The sequence below is a fragment of the Synchiropus splendidus genome, chromosome 3 (assembly GCF_027744825.2).
Source record: "Synchiropus splendidus isolate RoL2022-P1 chromosome 3, RoL_Sspl_1.0, whole genome shotgun sequence".
Lineage (NCBI taxonomy): Eukaryota > Metazoa > Chordata > Actinopteri > Syngnathiformes > Callionymidae > Synchiropus > Synchiropus splendidus.
The window spans coordinates 24,160,688-24,175,007 of record NC_071336.1 but is presented as its reverse complement, the minus strand read 5'-3'; the positions used below and the strand labels follow the sequence as shown (position 1 = coordinate 24,175,007).

Below are 14,320 nucleotides of genomic sequence, written 5' to 3'. Positions count from 1 at the left end.
TTCATGTGGCATGTGTTTTTTTCTGCAGTCCAGTTAACGTTGTTTAAATTCATTTCATCTCATGCGCAGCTCTTTAGTGCGAGTTACCTCGTGTGAACTGAGCGATACAGACTCAGTGTGCCACTGAGAAGACAATTGCTGGAGTTGAGGAGATTAAATCTCATTAATCATTTTCCATTATAGTCGACACTGCAATTGCGTTTGAATCATCTTTGTGATGAATCACTTTTTAAATGGCACTTTTTAACAAGCAGCGCCATCTAGAGGAAACTAAAAACTAAGTAACTTAATCATACGTATTATGATACTGTACAGTATATTATATATTTCCATTTAAAAACAAATACATATACAAACAAATGTAAATTTGCCTCATAAAATAATACTAGGAAATGTCACAATTAAAGTCTATGTGTGAAAGATACATTATATTAATAAACATGAACAGACGGCAAAATCATACTTGCATTTAATGCGTTGAAAGATAAATACTAAATTAAAGCACAACTAAAAATATTATATATATAATAAAATAAAATATATAAAACTTTATATTTAAAAATAAAGTTAATTGAAAATAGATCAACAACCAACTTGTCTCTTAGACTCACGGTCACATGTTGATTTAATGCAGACTTGATCCTCACGATAAGGGCCCACACACGGAAGGCCACTGGCAGGATCTTGGCTGGAACAGAAGCGGTACCGAGACTGAAGTCCAGTGCCACACGACACTGAGCATTCGCCCCAAGGCGTCCACGGCGACCACTGCCCATCGACTGGAGACAATATGAGGTAATGCAAGCGAGTTAAATATATGAACAATTACATTAAAAATTAAAAATCAAATACATTTACATTTGACAATTTACTCAAATTTCACTCAAGCTAGCCGAGTAGATTGTTTTGTAGTTACCGTTACAACTGACTTGAGAGCAGTTGACCAGCCTCCCTGCATCACACGTGCTGAAATATAAATTTTAGTGTCAACTCAAGTGCTAACAAAGTTAAGTCAAGTGTCTTGAATACCAGTTGTTGCACTGAGTGATGACGTGCTCTCCTGGTTGGTGCTGCTTCCCATCCACATCACAGCGACAGTCAGACTCCAGAACACATGCTCCATCCTAGACAACAAAGTTTGTACACAGATTTTCAATTTGCCAGGAGCTACACAGACAGCCAAATACAGCATTTAAATATACTATGAAGGCAAATTTACAAAAAAAAAAAAAAAGTTATTACAGATAAAAATGACAAGTTAAGGAATATTTTTTGAAAAAAGGAAGTGAAAAAAGATGTTCACTGTGCAACTGCAAGACAGTAGCTCAGACTATATGTAAACCTCAGACAAACACGCTCAAGTGACTACACATCTTACCTGCTGGACGGTACCTTCTGAACACTGACATCCTGGTGTGCAGTTTCGGCCGAGGTCCATCATGAGGTCCTGACACATCACAGCTCCACTCATGCACTCCTTCCACTCCATGCCCGGTGGACATGGTCTCCCGTCATCTGACAACAGCACAGTGTGAATAATGCCGAATCCCAATTGTTCTGTCGCAGCTAATGTGCAGTGTGCCTTTACCACATGGCTGCAGATTACAGGCGCTGAATTGGTGTGCTGTGCCATGCAACCGGAACGCTCCACGGATTCTGGTACGGTATCCGCCACCACAGGACACAGAACACTCCGACCAGGCACTCCACGGCTCTTGCACCCCTAAAAACAAATGATTCATTGAATAATAACTGCTTTAACTTGAAAGTTGAAAAACAAATCATTAGTTCCTCACCGAAACAGGGTTCAAGACTACACGTATCAACCCCGACTCTCGGCCCTTCACAAGGTCGGCCTCCAAACTGCGGAGATGGATTGCCTGAACGATATCTTCTTCTGACGCCCACATCGCATGTTCGGCTGCAGGAGCTCCACTGGGACCAGCTGCTCCAGCGGCAGTCCACTGAGACCCACACCAACATGCATTCAAGTTTAGAATTCTTCTCTCACTCCCTGTCATTTTAAATACTTGTGCATGCTTTGCAGTGACAAGGTTACAATGACACATGGGCGTTGACGTGGTACATTTACTCTCATATGGCCATACATATATCAATTTTATTTAACTTTACATCCACATATTCCTGACACTAACATACCTCAAAAGAAAAAAAATAAATAAAATGAAATAAAATCAGATGTCATTAAAAGAGTTGGGTAGTAACATGTAACCAATTATAATCTAAATGACAAAAATATTGTTCAAAAAGGTTTTTTTTTCCCAAAGTAGGGCGTAATTTATACATGGAATGTTTATGGATAAAATACCTTTTAATGAATATGATATGGCAGCCCTCTCATGCTCAAATTATAGTTGCCCAGTGATATGTATTACACTTTTGGCACAAGAAAAAAAATCAGTTTTCACAGAGTTAGTGTCCACTACAAAGAGCAATTCCAAAAATCTATATTCTGAAATTGTAATAATTATATTGGTCATCAGTCTTCAGTCATTGCCTTGTCCCCACTGGTTTCTAGTCTCCTAGAATTGACGGAATAGTGAAGGAATATCCCCCCAGCTGCACCTCAGTCAGCCATTTTGCTGTTGACATTTAAGTTTTCTTGCACTTATTACCAATAAGTAGTGGATGAGTTTTCAAAACAGTGTACTGATTTTCGGTAGCCACAAGATGATACCGTCTTCTGTAAAATGTTTGGACAGCTAATTCAATGAAATCTCACATAATTTCTAAACCCAGAGCACCATCTATGTCCCCTGAAAATTAGGACACTGTTTCAACAATTACGCAATACAGTTTCATGACACCTCATCAACCCATCTCTGCCGATGACCAATAGGGAGCAGTATATGGCAAAATACAAGTGCCTTCTGACAGATTCATTCAGTGTCCTCAACAATGGACACTATCCATGAAAGAAAAACCCAATACAGCTGAACTTATATTTGATTCATGAATGCTACACATAAAAATAACAGTGGGGACACTATAGGACGGACACTCACCAGGACAAAGATCGGTCCCACACGTCATGTTTCCACCAGAGCATGTGCTGTTGGAGACAAAAGGAGTTTCGGTATGAACCTCTTTATCTTCCATGATATCTCTTCTGAATACCACTGACCAGTTGTTGCATGCATCGACAGGCAGCGTGGTACCGGATGGAACCAGCTCCCCCTGATGGTAGCATGGACACTCGGACAGGTGCAAACAGCTACCATTGAGCAGGAAGAATCCTGGTGCGCAGTAGCATCCGTCGTAACAGGAGGTAGTGCACTGAACCTCGGACGAGGTCATGTCCATGCAGCTCCGAGGACAAGCGCCACCCTGCTGCTCACACTGAGCTGCTGACATGTACACCATGCCCTCTGGACACGTTCCTGTTGCCACACACACATGTTTAAGACTCCTGTTGCAGGGGAGCTACCCTCTAAAGAACACGTGTTACCTAAACAAGGATGGGTGTTGCAGTCGCTGGTCTGCACGTGTGGGCCCGGGCAGGTGCTGCCACCATGCTTGGGTGAAGGCGAGTTACAGAATCGCTCTCTTGTTTGAGCTCCAGAATCACACTCCAATGAACACGCAGACCATGCCGACCACTCAGACCACTCACCATGGACTATAGTACAGACACAAATCAGGTTGTCTCCTAGCCTCTACACAACGTCCCACAGTGCCGTGCTGTACCTGGACAGTGCTCTGTGTTGCAAGGCTCCCGCTCCCTGTTGTGGCTCATACACGCAGAGTCTGTGCTGTTGCAGATACGGAACCGCTGTCTGACTCCGACATCATCAACGTGGTGGAAACATGTTTTGCTGCATTCGGACCAGCTGGTCCATTTACCGATCGGATGTTCATCGCCTGGCTCTGTGAAAGACGAAGACAAAGTTACATGGTCACATTTCAGCACATTTTCTGGCAGAAATTATTTCCTGTCAATCAGGTGTCAACATACCTGACTCACAGGGGCTGGCACTGCAGTGTCTCGCTTCTAAGGAGTCTCCTGGACAGTGCTGAACTCCGGGGTTCACAGCAGATCTGAGGAGGACAGGTCAGCATGAAACAGGAAGATTGGTTGGACATTAAAAGCATCAAAACCTTTATTCATTTCACATTAAATCACATCAAATGTATAACCTCCACTAAGAAGGTTATGTTTTCAGTGGCATTCAAAATAACTTGTTAGGTTATGGACTGATTAGGATGAAATTTCCAGGAATTGTGTGAAATGGGATGAGGAACAAATGATACATGTTGGGAGTTATCTGCACTCCAACGCACTGGATATGCACATTTCCAAGTCCCCCATTCATTGTGCTCTAGGAGTTAGGATTTGCGATTAAAGCTATTAAAGCAATTAAAGTTTTAGGTGGTGGAGGTTTGTGCTTTCTGAATGCTTTTCTCATGATCATGTTGTAGATCATGTTTTTCAGAGCAAATTAAAGGAGGAAAACAAAATATTTTGACGCTAAATGAGAAGAAAAACACCTGTATCGTTGCTGCAGACCCACTCCACACGTCACATCACACGGAGACCACGTTGACCAGGTGGACCAGTGACAGCTCGGCACACAGCTTGAAGCTTCGCAGACAAGGCGGCCATCTTTGCACTCACTTGTGAAAGCAAAGGTACATTCAAGAAGATTAGACACGAGAAGACTTTTTTCTTGGATCCACAGCTCCCTAAAGAGAGAGAGTGTATCTCACCATTTGTCACACTGGCCTCTGCTGGCCACTTCACCTGGCTGCAAGGTCTGCCCGTCCAAGTGGCACAAACACTGGCTGGCATTGACACACTCACCATCTTGTAGGAACTTGCCGTCAGGGCATCGACATTCTGCAAGAATACCTATAGCATATGAATACAGCAAATGAACAAAACCAAGCAATGACAGAGAAGCTAAAGACGAACTGCTTCCAGAAATTCAACTAAACAGGGGCGAAACAAACAGCTCATTTTCAGAAACCACTTGCTATTGAAAAGTTTGTCTACAGACAGCCTTGAAAGAAAGAATCCTGAAGTTCATATACAACCTTCCTCACCCAGTGCACAAGCCGCAGTGCAGTTGTCGCTCAGGCTCAGGTGGGAGCAGGTAGGTGGGCAAGTTTTGATCCTCCCAGCCAGACAGTCCTCCACTGTCACCAGCACCATCCCATTAAAACAACCTATTCAGACAGAGATGATTACATACCGATACCGGGCAGCACCAGTCTCTCCTGAGACTGTGGCTTACCTGTTTGAGTTCCCACTTCTTTGGTGCAGGGCTGGGTGTTGCAGCTCTGGCTCTGTAGACTCGTACCCTCACACTCTCTCCCTCCATTCTTTGGCGGAGGATCCGAGCAGGCTCTTATCCTTTTCCTTACACCGCCTCCACACAATGTGTCACATTGTGACCACTCGGTCCACTCTGACCAATTCCCATCCACTACGAGCAGAAGATGAGCAGCGCTTTTACACAACAGAAGACCAGGTGAATGACGTACAGTGAGGCAGGGAAAGAAACCTGGGCATGCACGGGGGAAACAGGCCCGACTGTCAAACTGAGCTCCACCACATTTGCCGCCTGGTAAAGCCTCTCTCATTATGTCCCTTTGCCGAAACAAGGACCCAAGGCCACAGGACACACTGCAAGCACTCCAGGAAGTCCAGGGTGACATGATGCAGTCCACTGTAAGACAATACGTACCGCTGATCAATCAGAACCCTGGTTTGTTTAAAAGCTCTTGCTTGTTTCGTACCGCAGTCTTTCTCGTCTGAGCCATCGGCACAGTCGATCTGCAGGTCGCACCTGCGGTCCACGTGAATGCACTCCCCGCTCCCACAATAGAACTGCTTCGGAGAGCAGAGTGTAGGCATCAGGGAACTTGTGCGGTCCTCATTTTGTCCCGGTGTGGTGCCTTTTGACATTAAAGGAGAATATGGAGTGGATTATCAAGCTGCATCTGCAGGATTGTCTCAGTGAGTGGCCCAGTCATGCATCACGACCTATCAATTTAGATCCTCCCGCAAGACAGTGAAGTTTGAATTATATACACCCAATAAATGCTGTTTAATTACCAGTTGCAGTTTGTCTGCAAGCGGAATGACTGAAAGACATGTCTCTGTGAGGTCTTCAACTGACAATAGGCTAAGGAAACCACATGTAGGTGGTACTCTGATCACAGTCTGGATATCACTCCTTAAAATGAATCAAGGTGGTGACCCGCAGCTCAAGCGACATTCTTGCTTGCAACGACGTTTTTTTGTGCCAGTTACAGCCCACTACCACCACCTCCAGGCCGCTTGAGCTCATTCGAATTTGGCTGTTAATGATATAAATGATACTGAAAATGTATTTTTTTAATTAAGGTATTAAGTTATTGAAGGAAATCTAATGTAGAGTTATAATACTGGGTATTATTATTTTCATATTTGCATTACAGCCAACAACTTTTTAGGAGCTACAAATTGTAATTTGGTCCTGAATTTATGCATTTCATTCATATCCTCACATGAATTATCATTCTAGAACAATGTCTTTTTCAGATTTATCTTCTATGTAAGACACATACTCGCTCTCTATTTACTCTTACCGCAGTGGACTTCATCAGAACCATCGACACAGTCTCTCTTGCCGTCACACACCTGAGCATTCTCAACACAACCGAATAAGCGGCATGAAAACTGTCCATCAACGCAAACCACTCTCGGCAAGCCGCCATCAGTCGACGTTGTCCAAGAGTCTGCCAATGAAAGAGATTTACAATCTCATCAATAACTTATCTACAATGTTCGCCTCTCACCTCCTGTCGTTTGCAGGCCGGGCTTCCCAGTCATGGAGGTTGGGGAGGGATGCAGTCCTGGAAGACCTGGGGTGACTCCAGGATAGATGGGGGGTTTATTCGACAAATCGTCTGACCATCAAAGATTAAAAAGTTAATATTCTTGTGACAGAAATGTGAAATATGACATGAACATTTATATTTAGGGGTACAATCACTTAGGATTGTGGTTCTCGCAAATCTAGACTGATGCGTGTCACCTGGCACGCCTCCATGGAACTTGGTGGTATGCAGGCCGGGGGTACCTGTAGTGCTTTCGCCATAGAAACCAGGACGGCCTGTGTAGCTGGTTTGGTTAAGTAGCCCTGGAGAGCCACTGGGGAAAGCTGTGCGGAAGATGAATGACTTCATAATTACTTGTCCGTGTGTTCGGCAAATGTGCCAACAGGTCACATTAAAAAACAGAGGACGATTTCTCACCACAATTGTTCTCATCTGATCCATCCTTGCAGTCCTTTCGACCGTCGCACACAGCAGAGAGGGAGACACACTGGCGAATTTTTTTGCAGGCAAACTGCCGAGGCTTACATCGTTGCTGGGTAGGTTTCACCGCACTAGAAGGAGCTGTGGTCACACTTATGGGTGTGACTGGTTCATCTAGATTGAGAAAATATGTTTTTATGAAGTGTGAGAAAATCAGTGATTCAACTCCTCACCTCCCCTGCAGCCGAGGACCTCAACACGCAAGTAGAATGTGTGTCTGAATTCCACAGGGATAATGCGCAGGTACTGCGCTTTGATCAGGCGACCCAACCAGCGGATTACGGGGTTACTCCCCACCAGTTGCACCTCGAACACCTATAACACCAATCTAATTAGTGCATTAGTTCATGCCACACACAAAGGCAGAGGTAAGTTGATATCCAAACCTGGGGCTGTTCACCAGGTGCTCCACTCTCTGTGTAGTCGGTGAAGGTGCTGATGTCCAGGGCAAAAGCGAGACGATATTTTTTGAGATAACCGTACATCCGGTCGCTGCCCTGTGTCACCACACCAGACACCCACACAGGCTCCAGGAAATCGACTTGAAAGTATGGCTGAGGGTCTGTCGGCAAAGGGCTCCATCCAGGCTCCATAACCTGCCTGAAAGTAGCGGAGACGGACAATTTGTATTTATCGCATTTCTACGATCAACCTCAGCACTTCACTCACACATTAGGGACGATGTTCAGTCTGCCGGCGTCAGCTGGGTTGTTCTCACGATAAGTGGATGAAGTCAGCTGACCATAATGAATCCTCTCGTCTTCCAGTCCAAGGGGTGAAGAACAGATCCCTGAGGGACCGGATGCAAATATTTTATATATGGAAACTTGACGATAAAAAGAAAACAAAGAAAGCAAAAAAAAACATACCACGAGATCCAGGGGCACCATTCTGTAATCACAACAAGACAGTTATTAGTCATTAGCTTTTTACTCAGATATTTGGAATGGTGTTTAAAACAACAACTACATTGAATAAGGCAGAAATGGAGGTGAAATATCTGATAGAAAGTCGATTAGAAATAAGAGCTTTGGTTTGAAGGCAAGCTCAGTCTTCCTTCGACATGCTGTTAACCAACCCTGATTTTGCTTGAGCTGGAACAGTGCCAAAGTTCAACAAGAGAACTTGCAACGCAATAGTTGAACCTACTGTTGGCGTGCCTGGGTGAGTTATTGCAGCCATAGACGGTGTTCTGATCGGAGCAGGAGTCGGTGTGTGGGGTCTGGAAATAGATGATTTGATTTACTGTCACTGCACGAACATTGAGGATATTGCCATAGCAAAGATAATGAACTAAAAACACTGAATCAATTCAACTTCTAATTTCAAGTTCAAAGCATAAACAGTCCCACTCACCGGTCAGACTGGGTGGTTATGCCATCATGAATGTGACAGGCGACTTCATCAGCTCCATCAGGACAGTCAGGAGTCCCATCACAGTGCTGCCATTCCTCGATACAGTGCCCGGTTGAGCAGGCATACTGGCCAGAAGGACACTGGGTCGATGGTGTGCGATCTGTGCCTGCAGCTGGACATGAAGAACAAATGAAACTGCAGGATTGTTGTTCGAGGCATTTTGGTCCAAAAAAACTCTAAACTGCCATCACTGTCTTGTATTGATTTTGCAGTAAACTGTTGGTATGTGACTAACCATCTTCACATCCCATAATCTCCATGCGCAGATAGATGCCATTATGGAAGTCGTGTGGCAGCAAGCGGATGAACTGAGCCGACACCATCCTATCCAGTTTGCTAACAGCCACGCCCTGATCGTCTTGGTTGCCAAGGAAAATCTGAAGACAAATGAGTGTCACGAAAAGACTCAAAGTCAGTGATTAAGAGCTGCCGAGTCTCAGTCAGACCTTTGCTCTGGATCTAGCGTCAGTCACCAGCTCCTTGTAAGTGTGCCACTGTTTCCCGTCTGGGCTGAACTGCAGATAGAAACTAGACACGTAAGTGCCAAACACCCCTCCGCCCTGGGTCAGCACGCCTAGGGAGAGGCAAAATAATGATGAATACAGGCTGTCAATGTAGATTTGGCATGTTTGAGTTCTACGTACCAGTGATGTTGAAAGACTTCAGAAGGTTGATCTGTAAGTATGGGCTCTGAGTTTGGCTGTGCTGTCCATCTGGGGTTCTTTGCGGCAGATTGTCATACTCATCTGGTTCTGGACTCCAACCCTGTTCATACACAATGTGTTTTTAATGAGCCTTATTATGGGATGCCCATGCAAAAGTGTTCTCAGACATACCTGCAGGTCCGACTGAGGGTCCCAGGAGTGAAGGCGCGCAGCTGCAGGGGGGTGACCAAGCTGATGGGATGAAGACTGAAAACTGGAGGGAGGCAAATACTGAACACCCAGGGGAGACCAGCATTTATCTGAGCGAGCGGAACAGACACAGAAGTGAGCAGGCCTTTTTTTTTTATAAAATGACATTCAACTCATCAACAGTTTGGTGTACGCCTGACTGTTTTCATCAAAACATATTCAAAAACTCAATCACGGATGTTTATTTTTCCTACTCTGGTTTATGGAATGAATAACTTAAGCCAAATGGTACAACCTAGAAGAGACACTCACCACCAGGAGGGAGTGGATATGTGGGAATGAGCACTGTAGTGCTTCCTGGCTCTGATGTACGGGACACAGTGAAGGGGTGCATCGTAACAGCAGTGGTGCCATTCCCTTGTGAGAATAAATATGATGGAAAACACGACTCAACATTTGTTATCTCAGAACTGTAAACTCTGTCTTGACTTTACCTTGGCAGTAGCAGCATCTGTCTCCCTCCTGAGGCACCAGACTGTGGCCCTGGACAAACAGAGGAGAACTCAGAGTTAAACTTGGTTGCTAAGGGAGCGGAAAAAGATGTAGTACTGGAGAACTATAAAAAGAAAAAAAGAGGTCAGGGAAGTTGGAGACTACATGTTTGAAAAGTTTGGCTCACAAACTCCAAGCCAGTTCTTAGATTAATAGAAGCGAACTTCACTGCACAGCTTGAGTGCCTCTGTCCAACATTGAGTGTTACATTCAGATCAGCATGCTTGTAGTTTGAACAAAGCACATTTCTGCCCCAGTTTTTATTATATACAATAGGTGTTTACCTAATGTTCTCCTGAGCCCACCATAGTTAATAGTCAATAAAAAAAGTCAATAAGCCTGATTCAAGGAGTATGTTTTATAACACGAGTCTTCATATTGTGACAATAAATCATCTTGATCATATACAAAAAATTACCCAAAAAGTACTTGATGCAGTGCAAAATGTACTTAAGCTGCCAGCAAGTTCCAGCAAATAGCAGTTAAGGTATAAAAAAAGACCTTTTGCATCTATCTACAGACTTACATGTGGACATCCAGTGAGTGTAAAGGGGCAGAAGGTGACACACTGCGCTGTTTGCTTGGAGATACACTGGCACAGCTGGCACTGGTCTCCCATCCATCTGTCTCCAACTGCATGTGATTGACCATGGTAGTCGCATACGTCACAAGGATCAGTCTGGCATCTGTGAATGTATAGGCACACAAGAAAAATCACAATGCAACAGTTGGTTGTGGTCAATGTGAATCAGATGTTTTCAGTTTGAGAATGAAGCTATTTAAGAGTCATTTTCCGGATGCGTTGTTTTATGCAGTTGTGTGCGTGAGAGTTAGAAAAATATTGATTGTCAAAGTATTTGTGTCATACTAAGGTACAGTACAATTGTGTACAGCACAGTTTAATTCAATTTTTAATCATTTTGTTTTATTATCATCACCATTATTATAAGTAATTTTGTTATCTTTATTTGGAATCATTTTCAGTTTTGTTTTCTTAATTTTTTTTTAAGTATTACATATACATTCTTTATGCATCCCATCTCACCAGTAGCAAAATATCATTTTGTATTATTCACGTGACTCACTTTATGAGTAAATTTTGTCTTGTCTTACCTTTATTTATTTGTCCATTTATTTCTCTTCTTGTGTGCATAAAAAAATAGGTGTGGAATGAATAAATCTTTAGGGTAAAATGCACATTTCAACTATCTCTATACAAATATTGGGAAAAAACAATGTTATGACCAATCCATTGTTATTAATCTATCACTCTGGGACAATGACAATGAATCTGCTGGTGAATGGGCAATTAAACTCCACATTACATACTGCGTGTATATCAACCCCTTTTTTAGAGTGAAAAATATATTTAAACTTCTAATGAGGGCTGCATAAATACAATCAGAGGGTCACACATTGCTCCCCAGGCTGCACACAACTACTGTAAATGCTATTAATGACACCCTTTTTCCTTTTTTACAGTACCGTCTTGCTTTCCGGTAGATTCCTCTACAGTTGATGCCGTCTCCAATTTTTTGAGGGCTGCTTGGGCTTCGGAAAGACCATTGTATACTCTGGACTCCACATGGCCCCAAACACTCGCCCCACTCAGACCAGGAAGACCATCCACAGTGGACTGTATCAACAACATGAAACAATAAATGGAGTGTGTAAATTGTTCAAGTGGTGCTATCCGGCACACTCACCCACACAGTCTGGATTGGGCTGACATCTCTGAGGCTGTCCTCTTATGCACGTGCATATCTCACAGCCCACCTTTATCTGCTGACCAGGCCAGTACAGCACACCGGAAACTTCACACCCACACTCCTCTGGATGCACACATTTCTGTGTGTGGCTCATCACCTGGCCTTCTGGACACCAGCAGCCTGATGGTGGGATTTTGAATGATGAAAAAATGCCTGGGTCAATTTTACGTTGTGGGTCAGATGGCAATGTTAGACCTGAGAAGCAGGGCGATGAGAGGTCACAGGTCAAACCGCTGCTGATGTGGGCGCAGGACAATGCACAAGGAGCACAATCAAGTCTAACCAAACCACTGGGACAACTGGTGTTGGAGCATCCATCATTCGGACAAGGAGCTAGGAGCGAAAATTGTAGAAGAAAAAAATGAAAATGTTGATTTACAGGTCAGACTTCAATTCAGTATGCAACCTGCATACTGGACACATTGAATTGCAATCTATATTTCAGGACGATAGTTTGTAAATGGAAATGTTGGGTCGAGTGAAACTGGAGCCCAATAATGAAAGATAAATGCAGCTTAATAAAGCTCCTACTGATTTCCATGGCCGGAAGGGAAACCCCTGGTTCTGAGCATTCTTGACCTCCGAAGCGAGGTGGTATGCAGACTCGGTGTTTGACCTGCACTCCTCCACAGTCACTAGAACAGTTGGACCAGACCACCCAGGGCAGCCACTGACCATCCACTGTAACACAGCAAAAGGAACAGAAGTCAAAACCACAATGGTTATTCATAAACCCACCATGAGGATTTATTCCAACATACCGGGGCAGGTGGTGTTGAAGCACTGCTGCCTCTGCAAGCCTTCACCTCGGCACTGTCTCAAGGGATCACCTGGAGGGCAGCTTCTGGTCCTGCTCATATAACCTGTGCCACAGGTCGCTGAACAGGAACTCCAGGCACCCCAGGAGCTCCAGGTCCGGCAGTGCTGTTCATCTGTAGCGGCATCCAGTTGTGTGAGGGAAGAGTCATGGCAGTCTGCCACGCTGTTGCAAATCTGGAGGAAAGATGTGTCTTTGTCATTGCACTAGCAGTGACTACTACACCTGAGCAGACAACTAAACCACTAACCATGTTGAAGGGGAGACAAGAGCCATCAAGACAAGTGAACTCTGGACATGCAACACTGGTGTTGGTGCTGCCAGGTGGCGCTGGAGACACACTTTTATCTTGACAGGAGAGGATTACAACATCAGGAAACACAAGTGTAAAGCATGCAATGTAATTTTATGTAATGTTCAGTCAGTCAAGCAGGTCCAAATCAGCAAAGTCAGAGTCTTTAAATTGATTACAATTTAATTCAATTCTTAAATGATAAATGACTGATAAATCAACAACTCACCACACACAAATTCATCGTCCCCCCGTGGACAATCTGGCACACCGTCACACACTTGTGACATATTGATACAGGTTTGATTGTCACAGGAGAAGCTCCCCTGACACGGAGGTATCTTCGTTGAACCTGTCACATACCTTGAGTTAAAAAGATGCTAGTAGATGCTCGCGAGCTTCAGTCTATAATACTGGCATTCTGGACACCGTGGAGAGTGATGGTAGAAACCAAAATTTATATGGCAATAATTCAAAGGAAATGGTTCACCTTTCTCACATGGCAAAACAACATTTTTTTTCACTCACAAAATTAACTTTTGACCTCACCGCAGTTGTCAATGCTCTCATCTGAGGCATCCTTGCAGTCCATTGTCCCGTCACACATCTTCTGATAAGGCACACATTGATTTCCACTGGCGCAGACCACCTGACCAGGTTCACAGACTCCAGGGCAATTATGTTCATCGCTCCCATCCATACAGTCTGTCTCTCCGTCGCAGTGCCAGGCCTGCGGAATACAATGGCCGCCTGTGGCACAGCTGAACTCGTACGATCTGCAGGCTGTAGATCAAATGCATGAGAAAACCATTTTACTGCGTCCGTATAAAAAGCAGGATTACCTGAGGGTGCAGTTGTGGGGGTGACAGGTGATGGAGGCGGTGTGACAAGAACAGAGATGCAGTTGTTAGTGTATTCATCTTCACCAGCAGGACAGTCTGTGGTTCCGTCACAGAGCTTGGCGGTGGACACACAAGTTCCATCGGTGCAGGCGAATTGGTCCAACCCACAAGTGACTGATGCACAGGCAACAAAGAAAAGTATTTTACATTTACATTTTCTATTTATTGTGTTTTTTCATCTAGTATTTGGAAAGGCTGTGCTGACAGACGAACCGGTTACTCTCACCTTTACCTAGACAGATAGCTTCATCTGTCCCAGAGTCGCAATCTCTGCGTCCATCGCAAACTTGGGTGGCAGCAATGCACTTCTCCTCTGGGCACTGAAACTCTGCTGGTGCACACACACACCTGGAAACCAGAGACAATGATTTCAAGGGTAAGACAACTTTAAT

General features: G+C 44.2%; 1 protein-coding gene across 1 annotated transcript in view; it reads right to left on the bottom strand.

Annotated features, from left to right (window-relative positions):
• The window catches only part of sspo (SCO-spondin), a 68,914-nt gene that overhangs the window by 31,255 nt on the left and 23,339 nt on the right, over positions 1-14,320 (bottom strand). Inside the window, exons 33-76 of the mRNA XM_053859576.1 lie at positions 14,155-14,276; positions 13,869-14,042; positions 13,576-13,809; positions 13,256-13,378; positions 12,985-13,082; positions 12,679-12,910; positions 12,449-12,598; positions 12,113-12,250; positions 11,855-12,037; positions 11,634-11,784; positions 10,675-10,834; positions 10,091-10,139; positions 9,909-10,013; positions 9,579-9,706; positions 9,387-9,507; positions 9,189-9,316; positions 8,978-9,119; positions 8,683-8,854; positions 8,476-8,548; positions 8,196-8,217; positions 7,996-8,116; positions 7,713-7,926; positions 7,500-7,641; positions 7,264-7,440; positions 7,002-7,169; positions 6,805-6,915; positions 6,595-6,744; positions 5,761-5,919; positions 5,526-5,690; positions 5,256-5,447; positions 5,065-5,187; positions 4,729-4,870; positions 4,510-4,635; positions 3,977-4,059; positions 3,709-3,888; positions 3,470-3,640; positions 3,146-3,401; positions 3,027-3,073; positions 1,797-1,964; positions 1,589-1,723; positions 1,379-1,515; positions 1,030-1,124; positions 917-966; positions 612-779 (exon numbers count right to left, since the gene is read on the bottom strand). Of these exons, the coding sequence (XP_053715551.1) occupies positions 612-779; positions 917-966; positions 1,030-1,124; positions 1,379-1,515; positions 1,589-1,723; positions 1,797-1,964; positions 3,027-3,073; positions 3,146-3,401; positions 3,470-3,640; positions 3,709-3,888; positions 3,977-4,059; positions 4,510-4,635; positions 4,729-4,870; positions 5,065-5,187; positions 5,256-5,447; positions 5,526-5,690; positions 5,761-5,919; positions 6,595-6,744; positions 6,805-6,915; positions 7,002-7,169; positions 7,264-7,440; positions 7,500-7,641; positions 7,713-7,926; positions 7,996-8,116; positions 8,196-8,217; positions 8,476-8,548; positions 8,683-8,854; positions 8,978-9,119; positions 9,189-9,316; positions 9,387-9,507; positions 9,579-9,706; positions 9,909-10,013; positions 10,091-10,139; positions 10,675-10,834; positions 11,634-11,784; positions 11,855-12,037; positions 12,113-12,250; positions 12,449-12,598; positions 12,679-12,910; positions 12,985-13,082; positions 13,256-13,378; positions 13,576-13,809; positions 13,869-14,042; positions 14,155-14,276 (6,185 nt within the window). The remainder of the gene's footprint in view (positions 1-611; positions 780-916; positions 967-1,029; positions 1,125-1,378; positions 1,516-1,588; positions 1,724-1,796; positions 1,965-3,026; positions 3,074-3,145; positions 3,402-3,469; positions 3,641-3,708; positions 3,889-3,976; positions 4,060-4,509; positions 4,636-4,728; positions 4,871-5,064; positions 5,188-5,255; positions 5,448-5,525; positions 5,691-5,760; positions 5,920-6,594; positions 6,745-6,804; positions 6,916-7,001; positions 7,170-7,263; positions 7,441-7,499; positions 7,642-7,712; positions 7,927-7,995; positions 8,117-8,195; positions 8,218-8,475; positions 8,549-8,682; positions 8,855-8,977; positions 9,120-9,188; positions 9,317-9,386; positions 9,508-9,578; positions 9,707-9,908; positions 10,014-10,090; positions 10,140-10,674; positions 10,835-11,633; positions 11,785-11,854; positions 12,038-12,112; positions 12,251-12,448; positions 12,599-12,678; positions 12,911-12,984; positions 13,083-13,255; positions 13,379-13,575; positions 13,810-13,868; positions 14,043-14,154; positions 14,277-14,320) is intronic.